This window comes from Osmerus mordax, chromosome 7 (genome assembly GCF_038355195.1).
Source record: "Osmerus mordax isolate fOsmMor3 chromosome 7, fOsmMor3.pri, whole genome shotgun sequence".
NCBI classification, from domain to species: domain Eukaryota; kingdom Metazoa; phylum Chordata; class Actinopteri; order Osmeriformes; family Osmeridae; genus Osmerus; species Osmerus mordax.
This window is the reverse complement of record NC_090056.1, coordinates 20,471,154-20,499,121: the sequence shown is the minus strand read 5'-3', so window position 1 is coordinate 20,499,121 and position 27,968 is coordinate 20,471,154. Positions and strand designations below refer to the sequence as shown.

The 27,968-nt window shown below is 48.4% G+C and overlaps 3 protein-coding genes across 3 annotated transcripts; 2 read left to right on the top strand and 1 right to left on the bottom strand.

Annotated features, from left to right (window-relative positions):
- Window positions 1–570: 570 nt before the first annotated feature.
- On the top strand, window positions 571–13,765 carry LOC136946397 (putative selection and upkeep of intraepithelial T-cells protein 1 homolog). The gene is made up of 10 exons (XM_067240714.1): window positions 571–611; window positions 917–1,014; window positions 1,499–1,846; window positions 1,949–2,230; window positions 2,518–2,631; window positions 3,048–3,068; window positions 3,617–3,977; window positions 4,032–4,218; window positions 5,837–6,214; window positions 13,643–13,765. Exons 2-7 carry the CDS (start codon window positions 936–938, stop codon window positions 3,643–3,645), a joined length of 873 nt encoding a protein of 290 aa, XP_067096815.1. The 5' UTR covers window positions 571–611; window positions 917–935; the 3' UTR covers window positions 3,646–3,977; window positions 4,032–4,218; window positions 5,837–6,214; window positions 13,643–13,765.
- Window positions 13,438–15,223, top strand: LOC136946398 (uncharacterized). Its single transcript, XM_067240715.1, has one exon. The coding sequence runs from the start codon at window positions 13,762–13,764 to the stop codon at window positions 14,620–14,622; it is 861 nt and encodes a 286-aa protein (XP_067096816.1). The 5' UTR covers window positions 13,438–13,761; the 3' UTR covers window positions 14,623–15,223.
- A 2,938-nt stretch (window positions 15,224–18,161) lies between these two features.
- Window positions 18,162–24,981, bottom strand: LOC136945528 (LHFPL tetraspan subfamily member 4 protein-like). Its single transcript, XM_067239413.1, has 4 exons — window positions 24,972–24,981; window positions 24,366–24,602; window positions 24,014–24,030; window positions 18,162–18,215 (listed from the first exon to the last, which is right to left on the bottom strand). The coding sequence occupies exons 1-4, from the start codon at window positions 24,979–24,981 to the stop codon at window positions 18,162–18,164; spliced, it is 318 nt and encodes a 105-aa protein (XP_067095514.1).
- Window positions 24,982–27,968: the final 2,987 nt, after the last annotated feature.

The following is a 27,968-nucleotide window of genomic DNA, read 5'->3' as shown; positions in this document are numbered from 1 at the left end:
CTGTGTGTGTGTGTGTACTGTGTGTGTGTGTGTGTGTGTACTGTGTGTGTGTGTGTGTGTACTGTGTGTGTGTACTGTGTGTGTGTGTACTGTGTGTGTGTGTGTGTGTACTGTGTGTGTGTGTACTGTGTGTGTGTGTACTGTGTGTGTGTGTGTGTGTACTGTGTGTGTGTGTACTGTGTGTGTGTGTGTACTGTGTGTGTGTGTACTGTGTGTGTGTGTAGGTCTTACCTCTGAAGTGAGACACGGCTGCCTGAGAAGGAACAGTGTTCCACAGGAGGCAGAGAGACGCGGTCCACAACACTAACCACGCCCAGCCCCAGCCCCCATCCCAAGCCCAAGCCCCAGCCCCACTCCCCACCAGAGCTGTCTCGAGTTATACAGAGTTTAATTCCACCATCCAATCAGAAACACTTGAGAGCCCTGTGCTTCCTAAACTGTAGGACAATGAGTGTCCAATGAAAATATTGAAGCAGCCTCACCCCTCGACTGACTGTTTCGGTATCTGTCATGTGACAGCCGCAAATATGAAAGTGAAAGAAAATGCAACGATTTCAAATCTCCCTGCTTGATGGTTCTTGAGCTGGTTAAGAACGACGGACTTTGACGAGGTTTGTATACCGACTATATATTTGTTATTGGAATTATTAAAAAAAGATCAAATCCTATAATCATTTGATTTAGTTTGACTTGACAGCGTACGCATACGACCACACTTGTAAAATGTTCGTATCCGTCATCAGTTAGCCTACAATCTTTATTTTTCTTATTGAGCCGACAAATGCTCCATCTGCAATCAATGGTTTACTTTACTCTAAATTCCAAGGCAAGGCTCAAATAGAACGTTAACGTCATGGTTTCACCTGAATCTGCTTGTTTTAATCCTTGGAAAATGTGGTTTACGAAAAAAACACAGGCCTGGCTGTGTGTTCTGGATGTTGTCGTCAGGAATGATGCTAAACCTGCCTGGGTGGTTCTGGAGGATTCTCCTACTGCTCCACACAGCAGACTGCGGTAAACAAATCATTGTCATGGAGTTGTGTGTTTTACTAGGGGTGGGGGAAAAAATCGATTCACATTTGCGATTCAGTCTTCTAGCGATTCAGATCGATTCACGATTTTATTTGTATTGTTTAAAAAAAGATATATATATATAGGCTGTTTTTTTATTCTTGTATGTTTAATTTTTATTTTTGTACGACAAACACAATTAACTACCTATCACAGTCAAATAGAAACAAGTAACACTAAACAGCAATCAGGAATCAAATGTAAGCATATATTGAATCGAAATTTGTTTTTTTGTTTTTTTTAATAACAAATTGAAGAAATCGTGAATCGGTTTTTAATCGAATTGTGACCCCAGGAATCGATTCGAATCGAAATCGTGAGCTACCAAAAAATTCCCACCCCTATGTTTTACCATCTAGCTATCTGTAAAGTCTGTGAGTGTATCGTATTAGATACTAACTCTTCATCTGTTCTTGTCTCTTTTTAGGAAGGTTTGAAATTATTGCTCCACATAATCAAATCACTGTTGATGCTGGTGAAACAATCATTCTGCCATGTTTCATCAAATCCCGGATCAGTGCTGAGAACATGATAGTAGAGTGGGTCAGAAATGGCCGCTTCGTCCATCGTTACAAAGAGGGCAGAGATGACAATGAGAATCAGGATCCATCCTTCAGGACGAGAACAGCTCTGTTTAGAGAGGAACTGGGGACAGGCATCGTGTCCTTGAAGCTGCTCCGGGTTAGAGGCACTGATGAAGGAACTTACAATTGTTCTGTTATGTCACCAACCATGAACTGGCAGGATGATTCAAAGATCACAGTCAATGTTAAAGGTTAATTAATTTTTCAAGTTCAGTTTCTGTAACTTGCTGATTGTGCCTAAACTAAGGCTGTCCTTCTAAAACATGGTTGAATCTGTATCTGTGTGTTTGTAGCTGTGGGATCCCTGCCACTGGTCTCCATCGAGGGACTCAGAGGGGCAGGGATGGGTCTGCTGTGTGAGACACAAGGCTGGCACCCTGAACCAGAGGTGGTGTGGCTGGACAGTAAAGGAGTCCCTCTCTCTGCTGATCCTCCAGAGACGACCAGAGACTCTGAGGGACTCTACACACTCAGACTGAGGGTCACTGTTCAGAAGACAGATAGAAACCGCTTTAACTGTAGAGTGAAACAGAAATACACGGAGAGAGATGAGACGGCATGGATTCATGTTCCTGGTGAGTTATTCAGATTCATATCTGAGAAGCATCCAGACGGTTTTAGATGTGGGAGTTTCTGATGAGAGACAGCTACTGTAACAGACATGGAAGTGATTTAATATCTACATTGTTGTTATGTCCATGTCATGCAGTATAGGTAGGTTATACAAGTACCATGTCCCAAATATCATGAGTTCTCATTCATGTTACATGCACTAGTACATACTTTGTAAGGGCAGCTGCTGCACTGCATACTGAAACACGTCATTCATATCTAACTCTACTTTAAATCATGCATGTTTCAGATGCGCTGTTTTATCAAGATCACACATGGAAATGGATCCTGGTTCTGGTGATCGCCGTTGTCTTAGCATCAGCTGTGATCATCTATGTCCTGGTGATGAGACATAGAAATAGAAGTAAGGTTGAATGTCTCCTCTTGTTCAGCTGTTATTAAAAAACACTGATAAAGGCCTTGATACCTTGGTCTGATTCAGAGTTGAAGGGGTTGTCACATGTACATGGTTGTTACAAAGCAAGAAGAACAGTGATGTACTGCTGTATCTCTTCAATCAGTATCTCTGTTCTGACCGAAAGCTGTATTTACAATGTCCAGTCTTTCCATTTATATCTCTGTGCTGTGCTGCCCCCTACTGTTCACACTGGTAGTTCTTGACTGAGGAGTAGGGTCAGGACTGTGTAGTGTCGTCATCAGAGGGAGAGTAGGTAGTGGTAGGGTGCCCTTATAGCCGGTCAGTATAGATCCATGTTCTTGTTCAGATTCTGGTGTTTATATGTCTGATTCTCACTGTCTCTCTTCTCAATTCATTCATAGATCAAATCATTAAGGAAAAGGGTAAGTGATATCCTGTTTATCATTATGTGATGATGTTGAAGCACAACTGTCATGGTAGAACAGTTGTGCAGCGTGGTGGAACTGTCAGAAGGATTCCTGCAGAGTGGATTTAACTGCACTGTCAGGACAGGAGCATGTTCAGGAATGTCTCCTCTTGTTCAGCTGTTATTAAAACACTGATAAAGACCTTGATACCTTGGTCTGATTCAGAGTTGAAGGAGTTGTCACATGTAAATGGTTGTTACAAAGCAAGAAGAACAGTGATGTACTGCTGTATCTCTTCAATCAGTATCTCTGTTCTGACCGAAAGCTTTATTTACAATGTCCAGTCTTTCCATTCATATCTCTGTGCTGTGCTGCCCCCTACTGTTCACACTGGTAGTTCTTGACTGAGGAGTCGGGTCAGGACTGTGTAGTGTCGTCATCAGAGGGAGAGTAGGTAGTGGTAGGGTGCCCTTGCAGCTGGTCGCTATAGATCCAAGTTCTTGTTCAGATTCTGGTGTTCATATGTCTGATTCTCACTGCCTCTCATCTCACTTTATTTACAGAATGGCTCATGAATGAAATGGGTAAGTGATATCCTGTTTATCACTACGTTATGATGTTGAAGCACAACTGTCATGGTAGAACAGCTGGGCAGCGTGGTGGAACTGTCAGAAGGATTCCTGCAGAGTGGATTTAACTGCACTGTCAGGACAGGAGCATGTTCAGGAATGTCTCCTCTTGTTCAGCTGTTATTAGAAACTGATAAAGACCTTGATATCTTGATGTCATACAGAGTTGAAGGGGTTGTCACATGTACATGGATGTTACAAAGCATGAAGAACAGAGATGTACTGCTGTATCTCTTCATATCAGTATCTCTGGTCTGACCACAAATGGGACCGAAAGCCTTATTTACAATGTCCAGTCTTTCCATTAATATCTCTGTGCTGTGCTGCCCCCTAGTGTTCACACTGGTAGTTCTTGACCGAGGAGTCGGGTCAGGACTGTGTAGTGTCGTCATCAGAGGGAGAGTAGGTAGTGGCAGGGTGCCCTTTCAGCTGGTCAATATAGATCCAAGTTCTTATACAGATTCTGGTGTTCATATGTCTGATTCTCACTGTCTCTCATCTCACTTCATTTACAGGTCAGCTCAATTATAATCAGGGTAAGTGATATCCTGTTAATCACTATGTGATGATGTTGAAGCACAACTGTCATGGTAGAACAGCTGGGCAGCGTGGTGGAACTATCAGAAGGATTCCTGCAGAGTGGATTTAACTGCACTGTCAGGACAGGAGCATGTTCAGGAATGTCTCTTCTTGTTCAGCTGTTATTAGAACACTGATAAAGACCTTGATATCTTGATGTCATACAGAGTTGAAGGGGTTGCCACATGTACATGGTTGTTACAAAGCATGAAGAACAGTGATCAACTGCTGTATCTTTTCATATCAGTATCTATAACCACTGTTACAGTTTTTTACAGTCGCTAGGACACATTTCGCAATACTTAAGTCACGTTTTCAAAACTCTTCACACAGTGAGCACAACAGAAGTATATGTGGGCTAAACTGTGGCTCATTTATCATTGTTTTGGCACAAAATGCATTCAATGACTACATCTTTCAAATTACATTCATTATTTTCTCACTTCGACACAACAACTGCCAAAACTCTTTGTACCTACAGGCCAATTTGCACATGCTTACATACTGTTTTCAAAACTGTTAAACTTCAGTTCAAAACAATAACATAATACAAAACTGAATAAGACAGAAATTTGCTACATTTCTACAGTAATATTGTAATGAAATATATTTCGAATCAAAAAATAAAATGCTATAAAATTATCTCTACGGAAGGGTTGTGCTAGGTGAGGAAAGGGATGCAGAGAGAATAAATCAGCCAACATTTGTATGGGACAGCCAACATTTGTAGGTAGTCAGGGTGTAAGTAGTCAGGGTGTAGGTAGAGTGTAGGTAGTCAGGGTGTAGGTAGTCAGGGTGTAGGTAGTCAGGGTGTAGGTAGTCAGAGTGTAGGTAGTCAGAGTGTAGGTAGTCAGGGTGTAGGTAGTCAGGGTGTAGGTAGTCAGGGTGTAGGTAGCCAGGGTGTAGGTAGTCAGGGTGTAAGTAGTCAGGGTGTAGGTTGTCAGGGTGTTGGTCGTCAGGGTGTTGGTCGTCAGAGTGTAGGTAGTCATGGTGTAGGTAGTCAGGGTGTAAGTAGTCAGGGTGTAGGTTGTCAGGGTGTTGGTCGTCAGGGTGTTGGTCGTCAGAGTGTAGGTAGTCATGGTGTAGGTAGTCAGGGTGTAAGTAGTCAGGGTGTTGGTAATCAGGGTGTAGGTAGTCAGGGTGTAGGTAGTCAGGGTGTAGGTAGTCAGGGTGTAAGTAGTCAGGGTGTAGATAGTCAGAGTGTAGGTAGTCAGGGTGTAGGTAGTCAGGGTGTAGGTAGTCAGGGTGTAGGTAGCCAGGGTGTAGGTAGCCAGGGTGTAGGTAGTCAGGGTGTAGGTAGTCAGGGTGTAGGTAGCCAGGGTGTAGGTAGTCAGGGTGTAGGTAGTCAGAGTGTAGGTAGTCAGGGTGTAGGTAGTCAGGGTGTTGGTAGTCAGGGTGTAGGTAGTCAGAGTGTAGGTAGTCAGGGTGTAGGTAGTCAGGGTGTTGGTAGTCAGGGTGTGGAGGGGAGTCAGGGTGGTGCAGGATGGTTGAGGACAGAACAATGTCAGGCTGTAACTCTGAGATCTGTGTAAAAGCTGCTAGTGACCTCAGTCATGCGTCTGTCTGTATCTACAGAAACCCTTTCAAGACAGCTGGGTAAGTAGAAACCTTGGAGGGAAGGGAAACATAATGTTTGTGTACATTTTCTTATATAATACAACTTCAATCATAATTAAACTTGTCTAAAGTTGGATCTGTTCCCTACTGATGCTGTGTTTGAACACATCTTGTTCTTTACTCAGATCTGGTAAACAGAAGAGGGTACCAAGGTAAATAGAATATACAGGATGGTAGTCTAATGTAATGACTGTTACTATTGTTTTTGTTAAATAGCAAGGCAGCTGTCAATGTCATTATGTTGGCAGTGAAGGGATAAATCTAATTTATAGATATGTTTAATTAATTAAAACTATCTCTATATTTCAGATTATGAAGCTGTCAGACATCATGCAGGTCAGTGTGGTCTGTGTTCTGTGTGATTCTCAGTGTGCAGAGATGAGACCTGGTATCAAGTACAACATCATAGATGTCTACAAACTAGACTGAACATTAGATTCAAGCAGGAAGACTCAGTGGTAGTTTAAGAATGTTTATTTAGAATACACATATTGGTCTTGGTGATATGGTTCTGCTCTCACCGGCTCTCCGTCTCGACATTGTGGCAGAGAGCTTGATACACATTCCCCTGTAGGTAGAGGGTACACAGAACCAATGGCCGGGGTGGTGGAGGTAGGAAGAGAACCACGCTGAGCAATGACGGAGTGTGGGGCAGTACCTGGTCTTAAGTAGACCGTCCACTCAATACACGGTGCGTTGCCCACTCAATGCATCGCACGTATCGTTCTTTTTCTCCCTGAGCTTTTCAGCTCCACCTTTACGTTTTGGTGCCGATGACATGCTCTAACTAACTCTCAAAAACAACTTAGTCTGCTAGCGAGTGACGCAAATGTTGAGTAGGCAAGGCAAGGCAACTTTATATATTATACGTTATACGTGTTCAAGCTGTGTAATATGGAAAATAGTTGGAGGTGCCGGCGATGTCAGAGGGAGGGCCGGTTGGTGAAGTGGACCGGTATTTTGGACCATCCCAACCCGGTCGGCCCACCTCCCCGGTATCCCTGATGGCCAGTCCGCCCCTGGCTGTAAGTAGACCGTCCTGCTGGAGGGTGGGGCAGTACCTGGTCTTAAGTAGACCGTCCTGCTGGAGGGTGGGGCAGTACCTGGTCTTAAGTAGACCGTCCTGCTGGAGGGTGGGGCAGTACCTGGTCTTAAGTAGACCGTCCTGCTGGAGGGTGGGGCAGTACCTGGTCTTAAGTAGACCGTCCTGCTGGAGGGTGGGGCAGTACCTGGTCTTAAGTAGACCGTCCTGCTGGAGGGTGGGGCAGTACCTGGTCTTAAGTAGACCGTCCTGCTGGAGGGTGGGGCAGTACCTGGTCTTAAGTAGACCGTCCTGCTGGAGGGTGGGGCAGTACCTGGTCTTAAGTAGACCGTCCTGCTGGAGGGTGGGGCAGTACCTGGTCTTAAGTAGACCGTCCTGCTGGAGGGTGGGGCAGTACCTGGTCTTAAGTAGACCGTCCTGCTGGAGGGTGGGGCAGTACCTGGTCTTAAGTAGACCGTCCTGCTGGAGGGTGGGGCAGTACCTGGTCTTAAGTAGACCGTCCTGCTGGAGGGTGGGGCAGTACCTGGTCTTAAGTAGACCGTCCTGCTGGAGGGTGGGGCAGTACCTGGTCTTAAGTAGACCGTCCTGCTGGAGGGTGGGGCAGTACCTGGTCTTAAGTAGACTGCCCTGCTGTCAGTAGGAGGGTGGGGCAGTACCTGGTCTTAAGTAGACTGCCCTGCTGGAGGGTGGGGCAGTACCTGGTCTTAAGTAGACTGCCCTGCTGGAGGGTGGGGCAGTACCTGGTCTTAAGTAGACTGCCCTGCTGGAGGGTGGGGCAGTACCTGGTCTTAAGTAGACTGCCCTGCTGTCAGTAGGAGGGTGGGGCAGTTCCTGGTCTTAAGTAGACCGTCCTGCTGGAGGGTGGGGCAGTACCTGGTCTTAAGTAGACCGTCCTGCTGGAGGGTGGGGCAGTACCTGGTCTTAAGTAGACCGTCCTGCTGGAGGGTGGGGCAGTACCTGGTCTTAAGTAGACCGTCCTGCTGGAGGGTGGGGCAGTACCTGGTCTTAAGTAGACCGTCCTGCTGGAGGGTGGGGCAGTACCTGGTCTTAAGTAGACTGCCCTGCTGTCAGTAGGAGGGTGGGGCAGTACCTGGTCTTAAGTAGACTGCCCTGCTGGAGGGTGGGGCAGTACCTGGTCTTAAGTAGACTGCCCTGCTGGAGGGTGGGGCAGTACCTGGTCTTAAGTAGACTGCCCTGCTGGAGGGTGGGGCAGTACCTGGTCTTAAGTAGACTGCCCTGCTGTCAGTAGGAGGGTGGGGCAGTTCCTGGTCTTAAGTAGACCGTCCTGCTGGAGGGTGGGGCAGTACCTGGTCTTAAGTAGACCGTCCTGCTGGAGGGTGGGGCAGTACCTGGTCTTAAGTAGACCGTCCTGCTGGAGGGTGGGGCAGTACCTGGTCTTAAGTAGACCGTCCTGCTGGAGGGTGGGGCAGTACCTGGTCTTAAGTAGACCGTCCTGCTGGAGGGTGGGGCAGTACCTGGTCTTAAGTAGACCGTCCTGCTGGAGGGTGGGGCAGTACCTGGTCTTAAGTAGACCGTCCTGCTGGAGGGTGGGGCAGTACCTGGTCTTAAGTAGACCGTCCTGCTGGAGGGTGGGGCAGTACCTGGTCTTAAGTAGACCGTCCTGCTGGAGGGTGGGGCAGTACCTGGTCTTAAGTAGACCGTCCTGCTGGAGGGTGGGGCAGTACCTGGTCTTAAGTAGACCGTCCTGCTGGAGGGTGGGGCAGTACCTGGTCTTAAGTAGACCGTCCTGCTGGAGGGTGGGGCAGTACCTGGTCTTAAGTAGACCGTCCTGCTGGAGGGTGGGGCAGTACCTGGTCTTAAGTAGACCGTCCTGCTGGAGGGTGGGGCAGTACCTGGTCTTAAGTAGACCGTCCTGCTGGAGGGTGGGGCAGTACCTGGTCTTAAGTAGACCGTCCTGCTGGAGGGTGGGGCAGTACCTGGTCTTAAGTAGACCGTCCTGCTGGAGGGTGGGGCAGTACCTGGTCTTAAGTAGACCGTCCTGCTGGAGGGTGGGGCAGTACCTGGTCTTAAGTAGACTGCCCTGCTGTCAGTAGGAGGGTGGGGCAGTACCTGGTCTTAAGTAGACTGCCCTGCTGGAGGGTGGGGCAGTACCTGGTCTTAAGTAGACTGCCCTGCTGGAGGGTGGGGCAGTACCTGGTCTTAAGTAGACTGCCCTGCTGGAGGGTGGGGCAGTACCTGGTCTTAAGTAGACTGCCCTGCTGTCAGTAGGAGGGTGGGGCAGTTCCTGGTCTTAAGTAGACCGTCCTGCTGGAGGGTGGGGCAGTACCTGGTCTTAAGTAGACCGTCCTGCTGGAGGGTGGGGCAGTACCTGGTCTTAAGTAGACCGTCCTGCTGGAGGGTGGGGCAGTACCTGGTCTTAAGTAGACCGTCCTGCTGGAGGGTGGGGCAGTACCTGGTCTTAAGTAGACCGTCCTGCTGGAGGGTGGGGCAGTACCTGGTCTTAAGTAGACCGTCCTGCTGGAGGGTGGGGCAGTACCTGGTCTTAAGTAGACCGTCCTGCTGGAGGGTGGGGCAGTACCTGGTCTTAAGTAGACCGTCCTGCTGGAGGGTGGGGCAGTACCTGGTCTTAAGTAGACCGTCCTGCTGGAGGGTGGGGCAGTACCTGGTCTTAAGTAGACCGTCCTGCTGGAGGGTGGGGCAGTACCTGGTCTTAAGTAGACCGTCCTGCTGGAGGGTGGGGCAGTACCTGGTCTTAAGTAGACCGTCCTGCTGGAGGGTGGGGCAGTACCTGGTCTTAAGTAGACCGTCCTGCTGGAGGGTGGGGCAGTACCTGGTCTTAAGTAGACCGTCCTGCTGGAGGGTGGGGCAGTACCTGGTCTTAAGTAGACCGTCCTGCTGGAGGGTGGGGCAGTACCTGGTCTTAAGTAGACCGTCCTGCTGGAGGGTGGGGCAGTACCTGGTCTTAAGTAGACTGCCCTGCTGGAGGGTGGGGCAGTACCTGGTCTTAAGTAGACTGCCCTGCTGGAGGGTGGGGCAGTACCTGGTCTTAAGTAGACTGCCCTGCTGGAGGGTGGGGCAGTACCTGGTCTTAAGTAGACTGCCCTGCTGTCAGTAGGAGGGTGGGGCAGTTCCTGGTCTTAAGTAGACCGTCCTGCTGGAGGGTGGGGCAGTACCTGGTCTTAAGTAGACCGTCCTGCTGGAGGGTGGGGCAGTACCTGGTCTTAAGTAGACCGTCCTGCTGGAGGGTGGGGCAGTACCTGGTCTTAAGTAGACCGTCCTGCTGGAGGGTGGGGCAGTACCTGGTCTTAAGTAGACCGTCCTGCTGGAGGGTGGGGCAGTACCTGGTCTTAAGTAGACCGTCCTGCTGGAGGGTGGGGCAGTACCTGGTCTTAAGTAGACCGTCCTGCTGGAGGGTGGGGCAGTACCTGGTCTTAAGTAGACCGTCCTGCTGGAGGGTGGGGCAGTACCTGGTCTTAAGTAGACCGTCCTGCTGGAGGGTGGGGCAGTACCTGGTCTTAAGTAGACCGTCCTGCTGGAGGGTGGGGCAGTACCTGGTCTTAAGTAGACCGTCCTGCTGGAGGGTGGGGCAGTACCTGGTCTTAAGTAGACCGTCCTGCTGGAGGGTGGGGCAGTACCTGGTCTTAAGTAGACCGTCCTGCTGGAGGGTGGGGCAGTACCTGGTCTTAAGTAGACCGTCCTGCTGGAGGGTGGGGCAGTACCTGGTCTTAAGTAGACCGTCCTGCTGGAGGGTGGGGCAGTACCTGGTCTTAAGTAGACCGTCCTGCTGGAGGGTGGGGCAGTACCTGGTCTTAAGTAGACCGTCCTGCTGGAGGGTGGGGCAGTACCTGGTCTTAAGTAGACCGTCCTGCTGGAGGGTGGGGCAGTACCTGGTCTTAAGTAGACCGTCCTGCTGGAGGGTGGGGCAGTACCTGGTCTTAAGTAGACCGTCCTGCTGGAGGGTGGGGCAGTACCTGGTCTTAAGTAGACCGTCCTGCTGGAGGGTGGGGCAGTACCTGGTCTTAAGTAGACCGTCCTGCTGGAGGGTGGGGCAGTACCTGGTCTTAAGTAGACCGTCCTGCTGGAGGGTGGGGCAGTACCTGGTCTTAAGTAGACCGTCCTGCTGGAGGGTGGGGCAGTACCTGGTCTTAAGTAGACCGTCCTGCTGGAGGGTGGGGCAGTACCTGGTCTTAAGTAGACCGTCCTGCTGGAGGGTGGGGCAGTACCTGGTCTTAAGTAGACCGTCCTGCTGGAGGGTGGGGCAGTACCTGGTCTTAAGTAGACCGTCCTGCTGGAGGGTGGGGCAGTACCTGGTCTTAAGTAGACCGTCCTGCTGGAGGGTGGGGCAGTACCTGGTCTTAAGTAGACCGTCCTGCTGGAGGGTGGGGCAGTACCTGGTCTTAAGTAGACCGTCCTGCTGGAGGGTGGGGCAGTACCTGGTCTTAAGTAGACCGTCCTGCTGGAGGGTGGGGCAGTACCTGGTCTTAAGTAGACCGTCCTGCTGGAGGGTGGGGCAGTACCTGGTCTTAAGTAGACCGTCCTGCTGGAGGGTGGGGCAGTACCTGGTCTTAAGTAGACCGTCCTGCTGGAGGGTGGGGCAGTACCTGGTCTTAAGTAGACCGTCCTGCTGGAGGGTGGGGCAGTACCTGGTCTTAAGTAGACCGTCCTGCTGGAGGGTGGGGCAGTACCTGGTCTTAAGTAGACCGTCCTGCTGGAGGGTGGGGCAGTACCTGGTCTTAAGTAGACCGTCCTGCTGGAGGGTGGGGCAGTACCTGGTCTTAAGTAGACCGTCCTGCTGGAGGGTGGGGCAGTACCTGGTCTTAAGTAGACCGTCCTGCTGGAGGGTGGGGCAGTACCTGGTCTTAAGTAGACCGTCCTGCTGGAGGGTGGGGCAGTACCTGGTCTTAAGTAGACCGTCCTGCTGGAGGGTGGGGCAGTACCTGGTCTTAAGTAGACCGTCCTGCTGGAGGGTGGGGCAGTACCTGGTCTTAAGTAGACCGTCCTGCTGGAGGGTGGGGCAGTACCTGGTCTTAAGTAGACCGTCCTGCTGGAGGGTGGGGCAGTACCTGGTCTTAAGTAGACCGTCCTGCTGGAGGGTGGGGCAGTACCTGGTCTTAAGTAGACCGTCCTGCTGGAGGGTGGGGCAGTACCTGGTCTTAAGTAGACCGTCCTGCTGGAGGGTGGGGCAGTACCTGGTCTTAAGTAGACCGTCCTGCTGGAGGGTGGGGCAGTACCTGGTCTTAAGTAGACCGTCCTGCTGGAGGGTGGGGCAGTACCTGGTCTTAAGTAGACCGTCCTGCTGGAGGGTGGGGCAGTACCTGGTCTTAAGTAGACCGTCCTGCTGGAGGGTGGGGCAGTACCTGGTCTTAAGTAGACTGCCCTGCTGTCAGTAGGAGGGTGGGGCAGTACCTGGTCTTAAGTAGACTGCCCTGCTGTCAGTAGGAGGGTGGGGCAGTACCTGGTCTTAAGTAGACTGCCCTGCTGTCAGTAGGAGGGTGGGGCAGTACCTGGTCTTAAGTAGACTGCCCTGCTGTCAGTAGGAGGGTGGGGCAGTACCTGGTCTTAAGTAGACTGCCCTGCTGTCAGTAGGAGGGTGGGGCAGTACCTGGTCTTAAGTAGACTGCCTTGCTGTCAGTAGGAGGGTGGGGCAGTACCTGGTCTTAAGTAGACTGCCCTGCTGTCAGTAGGAGGGTGGGGCAGTACCTGGTCTTAAGTAGACTGCCCTGCTGTCAGTAGGAGGGTGGGGCAGTACCTGGTCTTAAGTAGACTGCCCTGCTGTCAGTAGGAGGGTGGGGCAGTACCTGGTCTTAAGTAGACTGCCCTGCTGTCAGTAGGAGGGTGGGGCAGTACCTGGTCTTAAGTAGACTGCCCTGCTGTCAGTAGGAGGGTGGGGCAGTACCTGGTCTTAAGTAGACTGCCCTGCTGTCAGTAGGAGGGTGGGGCAGTACCTGGTCTTAAGTAGACTGCCCTGCTGTCAGTAGGAGGGTAAGTCTGCAGAATGTGACGGTGATGCAGAGTGACATCACATGAGTCTCTGAGTCTCCTGCATGAACCAGCTTTTCCCGATTACTGTCACATGACTCAAAGTATTTACTCATTGACAATCCTAACCATCCTGGATTTTTCTTATAAAGACAACACATTTGTGGACTCAAGTTTTACGTCTACAGTGGTAATGTACTGTACCGTACTCTTCTACAAGGCATTTGTATGTTTTCGACTTCCAACCGGATTCACCTCAAAACTGTATGATGGTGTTCACGTACGTTTCTAGGTATATGATGGTATTCATGCGTTCATAGTGTATGTTTCTAGGTGTGTGATGGTGTTCATAGTGTATGTTTCTAGGTGTATGAGGGTGTTCATGTGTTCATAGTGTACGTTTATAGGTGTATGATAGTATTCATGTGTTCATAGTGTATGTTTTCTAGGTGTATGGGGGTGTTCATGTGTTCACAGTGTATGTTTCTAGGTGTGTGATGGTGTTCGTGTTCATAGTGTATGTTTCTAGGTGTGTGATGGTGTTCATGTGTTCATAGTGTATGTTTCTAGGTGTATGAGGGTGTTCATGTGTTCATAGTGTATGTTTCTAGGTGTATGATGGTGTTCATGTGTTCATAGTGTATGTTTGTAGGTGTATGAGGGTGTTCATGTGTTCATAGTGTATGTTTGTAGGTGTATGATGGTGTTCATGTGTTCATAATGTATGTTTCTAGGTGTATGATGGTGTTCATGTGTTCACCATGGTGTGTTTCTCTCCACAGTGGAAGTGACTCTAGACCCCGATACTGCACATCCCAGACTCATCCTGTCTGCTGATGGGAAACAAGTGAGTTGTGGAGTTGAACAACAGAATCTTCCTGAGACCCCAAAGAGGTATGACATGCGTCTTGATGTCCTTGGAACACAGGGCTTCTCCTCAGGGAGGTTCTACTATGAGGTGCAGGTCAATAACAAGACTGAGTGGCATTTAGGAGTAGCTAAAGAGTCCTGCAAGAGGAAGGGGATTTTTTATTTGAGACCGAGACATGGATATTGGACTATTAGACTGAGGGAAGGTAAATACCTGGCTGACATCCATGTCCACCTCCACCTGAGCCAGGAGCCCCAGAAGGTGGGGGTGTTTGTGGACTATGAGGAGGGCACGGTGTCCTTCTACAATGTGGAGACCAAGTGTCTTATCTTCTCTTTCACTGGCTGTTGCTTCAAAGGGAAACTTCATCCATTCTTCAGCCCTGCTGATGAGATCTCACCTCTGGTCATCTGTCCTGTACACAATGTTGAACCTGATTCCCCTCACCTGTCTGAATCTCAAGCAGTTGAATCTGATTCAGCTCACCGGTCTGAATCTCAAGCAGTTGAATCTGATTCAGCTCACCTGTCTGAATCTCAAGCAGTTGAATCTGATTCAGCTCACCTGTCTGAATCTCAAGCAGTTGAATCTGATTCAGCTCACCTGTCTGAATCTCAAGCAGTTGAATCTGATTCAGCTCACCTGTCTGAATCTCAAGCAGTTGAATCTGATTCAGCTCACCTGTCTGAATCTCAAGCAGTTGAATCTGATTCAGCTCACCTGTCTGAATCTCAAGCAGTTGAATCTGATTCAGCTCACCTGTCTACCCTTACATATGAATCTGATTCAGCTCACCAGTCATTGCTGGATCAAGGTCAGCAATCTAAATCAAGTGAGGAAATAAACGAGTCAGTGTGTTTACTGGAGCAGTCGGTTTCTTATAAAGTGTGATGTTTGTTAGACCTTGTTAGCAGGACACTGTTAGTAAATACATGAATGTAAAGACCACGGTCTCTACTGGTGTTTGCATCACAGACCTCTATCCTGTCCAAACCATCCTCATGTTTTATATACATGGTTTCATTTATGGAGAATCAATGTTACATTTCTGTTGATTAATGTATAGTGTTTGTTATTTCACTTAATTCTTTGGTTTAAGATTCATTTTCTAACAGCTCCCATACAGTATTGTATTGATCATGTACAATATATCTTTTTTTGGGGAGGCGGAGGGTTTCAAAAGGTTGAAATAAATAAAATAATTAAGGTTTGGGAGAAAAAGTTTCAAAAAGGAAAAAAAAGATTTTCAAAAAACATTTACAAAAAAAGGTTTGCTTTAATGATGAGTACTTGATGAGCACTGTATTGTACTCTACTGTACTCTACTGTACTCTGCTGTACTCTGCTGTACTCTGCTCTAGGCTTCTTTGTTCCGTCCTCTCCTCCGCTCTCCTCTCATTTCGCTACGTGTGTAAATCTTTTTGAATAAAAGGTTTTCTTAAAGTAAAAAAAAAAACTGAAACTTTGTTTTTGTCGTGTGTGAAGAAAAAGTTTAAAGGTTGAAAAACTCTAAAAGTACAAAAAAAGTTTTTCTTCTTAATACATTTCTAAAGGTTGAAAAAAATTAATGAATGAAGTTTCAAAACATTTTGGGAATGGTTTAAATCAGCGTTGGCAGACCCAACAGGGACACTTATCGGCGGCAGATCTTATATCTGTTGAAACCCCTGTCCTCTGCTGGTGTCCCCATTCCCTGAGGAGAGACCGCTTCTTCCTGAGCCTCTGAAAAAGAGCAGTACAGATCCTCTCCCCCCAACCCCCTGCCCCTCCCTCCCTGCCCCTCCTCCCTCAGCAGGGACAGACAGAATAACCAGAGTAGAGACATTAAAGACTAAACTCATTCTTAAGTAAAACTCTTTATTTTTTCAACCTTGTCAGTCTTTTTAAGCAGTTAAATCGTCATGTGATTCTCACCAACATTTAAAAAGCAGTTAAAATATATATTTTTGAGAATACCTCCCACCCCACCATCCAAATTAATTTAAGTATTAGTCTCATGAAATTAGGTGCTACAAACTTTGACCCTTCCTCTTGCTTCTCACTTGATCAATAATATATCAATAACTGAGAGTTCCGACAATCAAGTTTATCAATATATCTGACGGTATCTTGAGCTGAAGCAGTTATCAGTAGGGTTTTCTTTTGACATTTTCTCACTCATCAAATCTGCCGATCTAATCAATACATTTAAAGTAACCAATAATGATAATAAACACTTTCATTGGGGACGGAACACAAACGAACCAACGCAAACTGAGAACCAACACATGGAGAACAACAACAGATACAGTAACTTCCTTTATACAAAACTGACTTTTCCACAGGTTGGTTTTCCTCTCGTATCAACAGGGATGTTTGGCCCACGTCAGGTCGGCGTGACGACGAATCTCTACGTGCTGATTTAGACCAACACTAGAATCTACAAAGCTACTCAGGAAATCTTAGGACCGATGACCCCTACCGGTCCGAACGCTTTGACCCCTGAGCGAACGTTCTTAGGCTTTTGATCTTTGACCTTTGAACTCTCAGGCAAGTCTCGTCATGCTCCGACCCTGTGATTGGCTGAGTGTTGCCCCTAGATGAGAGTGGGTCTAACACACACTGTGTTAGTGCTCCAACAGCAGGGTTTGGGTTCAAATCCCATTTGAAACAGTATTTGACCCTGGTGTGTGTAGAAGTAACAAAAACTGTTTTATACTCAATACTCAAACCTTTAACTGAAGCATTTCAAAGATTAATTGAACAAGGTACTGGATCATAAAACAGGATATTTTGGATTAAACTCTAAATAGACAGATTTCAAATGTATTTGTCGTCAGCCCTGGTGTCCAGGCTGTGGTCTGGGCAGAGCTTCTTCCTGAGTGTTTGGTAGTAAACTAACAGCTGGCAGGAGTGTGTGTGGTGTGTGTGTGTGTGTGTGTGTGTGTGTGTGTGTGTGTGTGTGGTGTGTACATGTGTATGTGGTGTCTGTGTGTGTGTATATGTTTTAGTGGCATGGGTGTGTGGTAAGTATATGTGGTGTATTGTGTGTATTAGTGTGTGTGGTGTATATGTGTGGTGTTTAAGTGTGTGTGTGTATCCAGGCTAACAGGTGTTGTGGTACTGGTTCCTAATAGTAATAGTGAACCAGCACCTGCTCCAGGCTAACAGGTGTTGTGGTACTGGTTCCTAATAGTAATAGTGAACCAGCACCTGCTCCAGGCTAACAGGTGTTGTGGTACTGGTTCCTAATAGTAATAGTGAACCAGCACCTGCTCCAGGCTAACAGGTGTTGTGGTACTGGTTCCTAATAGTAATAGTGAACCAGCACCTGCTCCAGGCTAACAGAAGGGGCCAGGTAGGGACCACAACAACTTCCTGTGTCATTTCCTGAAGTATTTTTTCTAATTACTATAGAATGTATAGTATTGACTTCTGTAAAATATGTCTATGAACTGAGCATTGATAAATGGCTGGGGGTCACATGCTGACAGTATGGCCTCAGTTTCACACTAGACTACATCCCTGGATCAAACCCCCAACACAGACATCTACCGCTAGTGCAAAAAGAGGAGCTTCACCACAGGGCTGGTGTCAAGGTCAGTCAGTCGTTGGCAAGGCTCATCATTACAGTAAAGCGTTGTTCCTGACAACGGCTGCTTGGTGTCGTGAAACGGTCCCCCTCAACTTCCTCTATCTCTCTACCTGTCCGAGCTGTTTCCAGCTGAGAACAGCAACACTGGAGACCTAGCAGACTCTTCAGGCTTGGGAAAGGCTAAAGGTTTACTTTTTGTAACAAGAACTAGATAGATCCCAGCCAGGGTCTTATTTTGGTGCCTAAAGGTCTCGCACGCAAATGCCTGTATAGAGATGGGGCAAAAAAGGTCAAACTGAAACGGAACTGGTCATTAATGAGTGAGGAGAATGCTGTGAAGTGTTTCTTGCACTGTTTGCTGCAAGAGAGCATAAACGCTCTGTTCATTCGCGTTTTGAGCATAATAGACTATTTTGATTCCTTTGTTACAATGTTAGAGGTTGGGAGTTGTCACTGTACAAGTTTAACAACAAGTTTGTACAGATCCTGTGAGAAAAGTTTTGAAAATATTTAAAAGTTTAGGACTACACAGGCTGGGGTTGCAACAGTAATGGTATTTACATGAATTTGAATATTGATGTAAGCTGTGTTTCATGTCCCAGAGCTGTGCAGTTCTGAAAAGCTGATCTGGGCTGTTCACTGCTGAGTACTGAGTACATTGGTCTCACACACACACACTTAAACACACACACACTAGTGTTTACTATACAGTGAGTCAAAATCAGACATACACACACACCCTTATTTGCAAAATATAGCTGATCTTGCAATTATGATCACAGAGGAGAGGAAAGGAGGGGAGGGGAGGGGAGGAAAGGAGGAGAGGAGAGGAGAGAGGGAGTTCCAGCAGGCAGCTTCAGTGGAGTCGCTGGAGTCCATACCTGGGATCTCGTCTGTCCCGGATTTCAATCTGCAGACAGACACAGTGGAGGAAACTGTAACTGCTGTTTGGTCCCAATATTTAACCCTCGTGCTGCCTTCGGGTCACATGACCCAAAGGTTCATAACGAACCATCGTTGTGTTTACCCAATTTTACCCAATACAAAAACAAATAAAAATAATTTTCTTTTAACCATTCCAATGTGCGGGGTCTGAGACAGCCCGACAGTGAAAAGAAAATGCTTCACTTTGTTTGTGGGTCACAATGACTGATGGGTCAGAATGACCCGAAGATAACACAAGGGTTAAATGATTAGATATATTTGTATTTACATATTTATATTTTGATTATTAGAAATATTAGTATTTTTTATTTCGATGATTAGATAATGCCATTGTAGAGTCGTATTAGAGGATTTGGTTCATAATAAAGCTATTCTTTACTGTACTTGGAACTTCGTCGAGGTTTCAAGCGAGCTGAAGAAGCGATACCAAAACGTGACGTGAAAATACAACAGACTACTGATTGGTCAGACAGAATCTCGACAAGGACACACAGACCACTGATTGGTCAGACAGAATCTCGACAGGGACACACTGCACAAACCCGCCATTTTTAAATGACCAAGCTAGTATTATATTGGTTGTATTTTTTTTTGGGGGGGGGGGGGGGGGGGGGGTCACTGGACTACTTGATTAAATGTCGACCCGTGAAACGCTTTTGTCAACTGAGGAGAGATATTTCCGTTCCTGTGGTTGCTGCAGAAAGGATCCAGGGAATGTGGTGTGTGTTGTCGAAGACGACAGCTTCTTGCAGCGTCGCTATGCAGAGGTGAGAAGGTGAAAAACTAAGTAGTGAGGAAGAGTGGAGTCAGGTGGCTGAGCGTTTAGTCGGGCTAGTAATCAGAAGGTTGCCAGTTCGATTCCCGGCTGTGCCAAATGACGTTGTTTACTTGGGCAAGGCACTTCACCCTACTTGCCTCGGGGGGAATGTCCCTGTACTTACTGTACTTACTTACGTCAAGTTGAGTGCCATAATGTGTCAACATAGTTGGTTATCATTGTGTAGAAATTCACTGGTTAAATATAGATGTTTAGAACAAATTGTGTGATAACTTTGTTTTACGATCGTTTGTTTTAAAAAGCGACAGTTAGCTACCGTTAACTTTTAGCTAATGTAAGGTTCTGTTGCCATGGGTGACGAGTTACTAGCCTGGTTCTGCCCTCCTACGTACTTCCGCTCAATTTTCATTTTGCTTCTGTACTGCGTCTGGGCTTGAGGTGTATTGGTCAGATGTCTCCGGTAAACTTTTTACCGGTCCAATCAGCGAACAGAGGGAGTGGCTGAGAACGATGACGTTGATATAGTGCGCTAGTTTGTGTTGTAGTTCCGTAATGGCGGCGGAGAAAAATGCGAGCGAAGCCATTCGGTCCGTTGTGGCAACGCTGCCGTATATCCAGAAGTTAAAGCCGGAGCAAGAACAATCTTTGATCCCCACGGGGTTCATTTGATTTTCCAGCTAGCTCCGTTAGTGGTGAAGGAGTTGGCTAAGGCGAACGCTAGCGATTGGTTATGCCAGATCCAGAGTGGCTCTGGGCAGATCCAATAGTTTTAAACTTCAACAGAGTACCCGCCTTCAAGGAAGTTAACGCTTGTCAATGGATCGAGCCCAGACTCTCTATACAAATGCAATGTACGAGAGTCTGGTTAGGACCAGGCTAACGAGTTACCGCTGGTCCCATGAAATCCGAACTTCCGCGTTGTGATGAAATCGTTTTCTCAACCTAGCCAAGCTAACAGCCAACAATATAGTCTACTGGAGAGGAGTGTACACGATGATTTTATACCTAATGCACATTCCCACAACACTTTACAATACCACACAAAACTGTTTACAACACACACCATCACAGGGATCACTTCAGCACAACACATTACACCTCAACACACACCATCACAGGGATCACTTCAGCACAACACATTACACCTCAACACACACCATCACAGGGATCACTTCAGCACAACACATTACACCTCAACACACACCATCACAGGGATCACTTCAGCACAACACATCACACCTCAACACACACCATCACAGGGATCACTTCAGCACAACACATTACACCTCAACACACACCATCACAGGGATCACTTCAGCACAACACATTACACCTCAACACACACCATCACAGGGATCACTTCAGCACAACACATTACACCTCAACACACACCATCACAGGGATCACTTCAGCACAACACATTACACCTCAACACACACCATCACAGGGATCACTTCAGCACAACACATTACACCTCAACACACACCATCACAGGGATCACTTCAGCACAACACATTACACCTCAACACACACCATCACAGGGATCACTTCAGCACAACACATTACACCTCAACACACACCATCACAGGGATCACTTCAGCACAACACATTACACCTCAACACACACCATCACAGGGATCACTTCAGCACAACACATTACACCTCAACACACACCATCACAGGGATCACTTCAGCACAACACATTACACCTCAACACACACCATCACAGGGATCACTTCAGCACAACACATTACACCTCAACACACACCATCACAGGGATCACTTCAGCACAACACATTACACCTCAACACACACCATCACAGGGATCACTTCAGCACAACACATTACACCTCAACACACACCATCACAGGGATCACTTCAGCACAACACATTACACCTCAACACACACCATCACAGGGATCACTTCAGCACAACACATTACACCTCAACACACACCATCACAGGGATCACTTCAGCACAACACATTACACCTCAACACACACCATCACAGGGATCACTTCAGCACAACACATTACACCTCAACACACACCATCACAGGGATCACTTCAGCACAACACATCACACCTCAACACACACCATCACAGGGATCACTTCAGCACAACACATCACACCTCAACACACACCATCACAGGGATCACTTCAGCACAACACATTACACCTCAACACACACCATCACAGGGATCACTTCAGCACAACACATTACACCTCAACACACACCATCACAGGGATCACTTCAGCACAACACATTACACCTCAACAACATCCCATCACAGGGATCACTTCAGCACAACACATCACACCTCAACACACACCATCACAGGGATCACTTCAGCACAACACATTACACCTCAACACACACCATCACAGGGATCACTTCAGCACAACACATCACACCTCAACACACACCATCACAGGGATCACTTCAGCACAACACATTACACCTCAACACACACCATCACAGGGATCACTTCAGCACAACACATTACACCTCAACACACACCATCACAGGGATCACTTCAGCACAACACATTACACCTCAACACACACCATCACAGGGATCACTTCAGCACAACACATCACACCTCAACACACACCATCACAGGGATCACTTCAGCACAACACATCACACCTCAACACACACCATCACAGGGATCACTTCAGCACAACACATTACACCTCAACACACACCATCACAGGGATCACTTCAGCACAACACATTACACCTCAACACACACCATCACAGGGATCACTTCAGCACAACACATTACACCTCAACAACATCCCATCACAGGGATCACTTCAGCACAACACATCACACCTCAACACACACCATCACAGGGATCACTTCAGCACAACACATTACACCTCAACACACACCATCACAGGGATCACTTCAGCACAACACATCACACCTCAACACACACCATCACAGGGATCACTTCAGCACAACACATTACACCTCAACACACACCATCACAGGGATCACTTCAGCACAACACATTACACCTCAACACACACCATCACAGGGATCACTTCAGCACAACACATCACACCTCAACACACACCATCACAGGGATCACTTCAGCACAACACATCACACCTCAACACACACCATCACAGGGATCACTTCAGCACAACACATTACACCTCAACACACACCATCACAGGGATCACTTCAGCACAACACATTACACCTCAACACACACCATCACAGGGATCACTTCAGCACAACACATCACACCTCAACACACACCATCACAGGGATCACTTCAGCACAACACATTACACCTCAACACACACCATCACAGGGATCACTTCAGCACAACACATTACACCTCAACACACACCATCACAGGGATCACTTCAGCACAACACATTACACCTCAACACACACCATCACAGGGATCACTTCAGCACAACACATCACACCTCAACACACACCATCACAGGGATCACTTCAGCACAACACATTACACCTCAACACACACCATCACAGGGATCACTTCAGCACAACACATTACACCTCAACACACACCATCACAGGGATCACTTCAGCACAACACATCACACCTCAACACACACCATCACAGGGATCACTTCAGCACAACACATCACACCTCAACACACACCATCACAGGGATCACAATGCACAACACATTACACCTCAACACACACCATCACAGGGATCACTTCAGCACAACACATCACACCTCAACACACACCATCACAGGGATCACTTCAGCACAACACATTACACCTCAACACACACCATCACAGGGATCACTTCAGCACAACACATCACACCTCAACACACACCATCACAGGGATCACTTCAGCACAACACATCACACCTCAACACACACCATCACAGGGATCACAATGCACAACACATTACACCTCAACACACACCATCACAGGGATCACTTCAGCACAACACATTACACCTCAACACACACCATCACAGGGATCACTTCAGCACAACACATTACACCTCAACACACACCATCACAGGGATCACTTCAGCACAACACATCACACCTCAACACACACCATCACAGGGATCACTTCAGCACAACACATTACACCTCAACACACACCATCACAGGGATCACTTCAGCACAACACATCACACCTCAACACACACCATCACAGGGATCACTTCAGCACAACACATCACACCTCAACACACACCATCACAGGGATCACTTCAGCACAACACATTACACCTCAACACACACCATCACAGGGATCACTTCAGCACAACACATTACACCTCAACACACACCATCACAGGGATCACTTCAGCACAACACATTACACCTCAACACACACCATCACAGGGATCACTTCAGCACAACACATCACACCTCAACACACACCATCACAGGGATCACTTCAGCACAACACATCACACCTCAACACACACCATCACAGGGATCACTTCAGCACAACACATCACACCTCAACACACACCATCACAGGGATCACTTCAGCACAACACATCACACCTCAACACACACCATCACAGGGATCACTTCAGCACAACACATTACACCTCAACACACACCATCACAGGGATCACTTCAGCACAACACATCACACCTCAACACACACCATCACAGGGATCACTTCAGCACAACACATCACACCTCAACACACACCATCACAGGGATCACTTCAGCACAACACATTACACCTCAACACACACCATCACAGGGATCACTTCAGCACAACACATTACACCTCAACACACACCATCACAGGGATCACTTCAGCACAACACATCACACCTCAACACACACCATCACAGGGATCACTTCAGCACAACACATTACACCTCAACACACACCATCACAGGGATCACTTCAGCACAACACATCACACCTCAACACACACCATCACAGGGATCACAATGCACAGTACACTTCACAATCACCACAAAGTTACATTCCCAGAACACTTACCCTGGAGACAGTGAAATCTGCAAGAACATAGTCCACAAATTGGTGCAAGAACACGTAACTCACAACTCACAACTCACATGTTTAATATTTTCAACATATAACTTGAGAGATGCCTGGTAGGTTGTATAACGTTTTAATTTAAGGTGATCTCGCCTTGGACAATGTTTTATAAAAATAGTATGACATTAAATCCAAAACTGAATAGTATCCCTCATCCTCCCCTCGTTCTCTCTCTAGTTCTTTCCTTCTTTATTCCCCTTTTCCTTCTCTACTCCTCCAACTTTTCTGTTTCTCATTCTCTTTCTATTCCTCTCCTCCGCCTCCCTCCCTCCCTCACCTCCTTCCCTTGTACCTTTGCTGTTCTGTAGGTGGTCCAGGTAGAGGTCCTGGTTCTGCCTGTTTCCCAGGACGAAGGCCAGGAAGGAGAGGATGAGGGCGTCCAGGATGCCCATGATGGCCAGGATGTAGGCCCAGCGCACAGAGCAGGCGCCCAGGCTGTACCGGCCCGTCAGCTCCCCACACAGGTCCCTCACCACCTCCGCGTCCCAGCCGTCTGGGAAGATCACACAGCCCAGCACCAGGCACACCGCTGTGGGGGGGGGGGGGGGGGGGGTGGGGGCGGCAGAGAGATAAAAATATACAATGTGAGAGAGGGAGAGGGAGAGGGAGAGAGGGAGAGGGCGAGGGAGAGAGGAGATGGAGAAGGTTAGCCGTGTTGTATCTTTTTTCAGCCACGGTGAAGCTCGGTGCAGCATATTAGTCACATGACTGTGTGTTAGTGACTAACATGTCTGGAGAGCAGGGATGTTACCCACGCTCAGATGGTCATGTCCTCTCTGTTGACCCACAACAGAATGTGTGGAACAGTGAAGGCTTTCTCTAGTGGAAAAATGGACAAAACAAGATGGTGCCGATCTATGCACTTTGATCTATAACCACCTCTCACCCCTCTCCTCACCCTCCCCCATATCCCCCTTGCCTCCTCTTCTCATCCACACACCCCCTGTCAGCCCCCCCCACTGTCAGCCCCCCCCCCCCTGTCAGCCCCCCCCCTCCTCCCACACACACAGTTTCAAAACCAGCTGTCTAAAAATGTTTGCGTTCTCTGAGAAGAAGAAGAAGAAGAAACACTTTGAAGTTGTCGTCCGTTTCCCTCCCCTGCTGGAGATGTGATCTGTTTCTGATCTGTTTCTGGAGAGAACTTCAAAGAGCTAGGGAGATGAGCTGGGAGACAGACAGATCGAGGGGAGAAAGATGGAAAGAGATGGATAAAGAGACATAGAGAGTGTGAGTTAAAGAAACGGATTGAGAGGGAGACAGAGTTGGAGAGGTAGAGAGAGAGAGGTAGAGAGACATAGGTAGAGAGAGAGAGGTAGAGAGAGCTAGAGAGACAAGCTGGGAGAGAGACAGAAACATCTTACTACAGAGAAAGAGAATATTCTTATAATTCCTGTATTTTGATTAGTTGGGGAGAGGGCTGGGGCTGGGGGCTGGGGCTGGGGAGAGGGCTGGGGAGAGGGCTGGGGCTGGGGAGAGGGCTGGGGAGAGGGCTGGGGCTGGGGAGAGGGCTGGGGGAGAGGGCTGGGGGCTGGGGAGAGGGCTGGGGAGAGGGCTGGGGAGAGGGCTGGGGCTGGGGAGAGGGCTGGGGAGAGGGCTGGGGCTGGGGAGAGGGGCTGGGGAGAGGGCTGGGGCTGGACTTTACTAGGGCACTACACAACCTGGGGCTAGATGTTTGCTCTCTCACTCACATTCTTTCTCTCTTTCTTCACACAGCTCACACACACATGTATACGTACGCACACGCACACACACACACACACACACACGCACACACACAGCACACAATGCTAAGGGTCAAAAAGAAAGGAATGCATTATTCAAGCTGTAATTTTATTTTTAGCTTGGGCCTCCATGACTTTGGAATTATTTATTAGGACAGATCATTAAAACATGTTACATTAGGCTGGGAAAACCCTGGCAGAGAGAGAGAGAGTGCAAGAGAGACAGCGATGGGGAGGGAGAGTACAGAGAATGGGGGAGGAGAGAGAAGACGAAAGACATAAAGACCAAGAGGAGGAGAGAGAGGGTTGTGGAAGACAGGGTGGGGGGGGAGCGATAGGGGGGGGTGAGAGGAGACAGAGAGAGAGAGCAGCAGAGCTAGAGACGTAGAAAAGGGGGGGGGGGAGAGAGAAAGGAACTCCCTGGGGATACACACTGTAAGAGAGAGCTGTAACCTGCTGTAAGATGGGGCCAGAGAAAAAAAGAAACGGATAAAAGGGGTTGGGAGAAAGAAAGAAGGATGGTGAGTGAGAGAGGGAGAGAGAGAGAGAGAGAGGGGAGAGGGAGAGGGGGATGGAGAGAGAGAGAGGGAACTCCCTGAGGATACACTCTCCTGTACTATTAATAACTCCACCACTGCTGCACCTGTTCCATCTGGCTGCGGCACACTGCAGGCAAAACACTTCCTGTACACGTGACAGAACTTACACACACACAAACACACACACACAAACACGCTCACAAACACACACACAAATCCATGCATTCACTCAGTCTTCTCCCCACATAAAACCTCTGTCACACTATCTCTCCTCCCTCCCTCTCTATTTCTCCCTCCTCCCTCTCTCTTTCTCCCTCCCCTCCTTCTCCCAACCACTCTCTCCCACCCCCTCTCTCCCACCCCCTCTCTCCCAACCCCTCTCTCTCCCACCCTCTCTCTCCCACCCCCCCCTCTCTCCCACCCCCTCTCTCCCAACCCCTCTCTCTCCCACCCCCTCTCCTCCCAACCCCTCTCTCTCCCACCCCCTCTCTCCCAACCCCTCTCTCTCCCCCCCTCTCTCCCAACCCCTCTCTCTCCCAACCCCTCTCTCTCCCACCCCCCTCTCTCCCAACCCCTCTCTCTCCCACTCCCTCTCTCTGCCTCCCTCTCCCTCCATCCATACTTAGAAGAACAAAGCAGAGAAAACAGATAGACTCGTTAACAGCATGTTAACATCCACACACTGGGAGGAAAGGGGGGTGGATGGATGGATGGATGGGGGGATGGATGGAGGGAAAGAAGGAGGGAGGGATAAAGAGATGGATGGAGGGAGGGATAAAGAGGTAGAAGTATTGGGGGGGATTAAATGATGAAGATATGGATGGAAGTGTGAAAGGATGGAGGGATGGGAGATGGGGGTTAAAGAGTGGATGGATAACAGAATGGAGGGATGGAGAAAAAGAGATGGAGGGAATGGAGGGATGGAGAAAAAGAGATGGAGGGAATGGAGGGATGGAGAAAAAGAGATGGAGGGAATGGAGGGATGGAGAAAAAGAGATGGAGGGATGGAGAAAAAGAGATGGAGGGAATGGAGGGATGGGGGACTCAGGCAGAAGGAATGCAGAGTAATGAGATCATCATAATGAAACAAGTATCTCCTGTTATATAACCATACTGCTTGAGCCTGTCTGACACATAACTGAGGAGAGAGAGGGGGGGAGGAGAGAGAGAGAGAGGGGGAGGAGAGAGAGGGGGGAGGGAGAGAGAGAGAGGGGGAGGGAGAGAGAGAGGGGGAGGAGAGAGAGAGGGGCGGAGGGAGAGAGAGAGGGGAGGGAGGGAGAGAGAGAGAGGCGGAGGGAGAGAGAGAGGGGGAAGAGAGAGGGGGGAGGGAGGGGGGAGAGGGAGGAGAGAGAGGAGGAGGAGGGGGAGAGAGGGAGAAGAGAGGGAGAGGAGAGGGGGAGGGAGGAGAGAAGAGTGGGGGATGGAGAGAGAGAGAATGGGGGGAGAGAGAGAGGGGGAGGGAGGGAGGGAGAGAGAGAGAGAGAGAGATAGAGGGGGGGTGAGAGAGGGGGAGGGAGAGAGAGAGAGAAATGTCAGTGTCCTTGTCTAACTCTGCTGTCATCCTGTAGTTAACCAACAGAGGTCAAATACCACCAATGTGACATGCTTGACTACTAATACACACCCTCCCCCTCT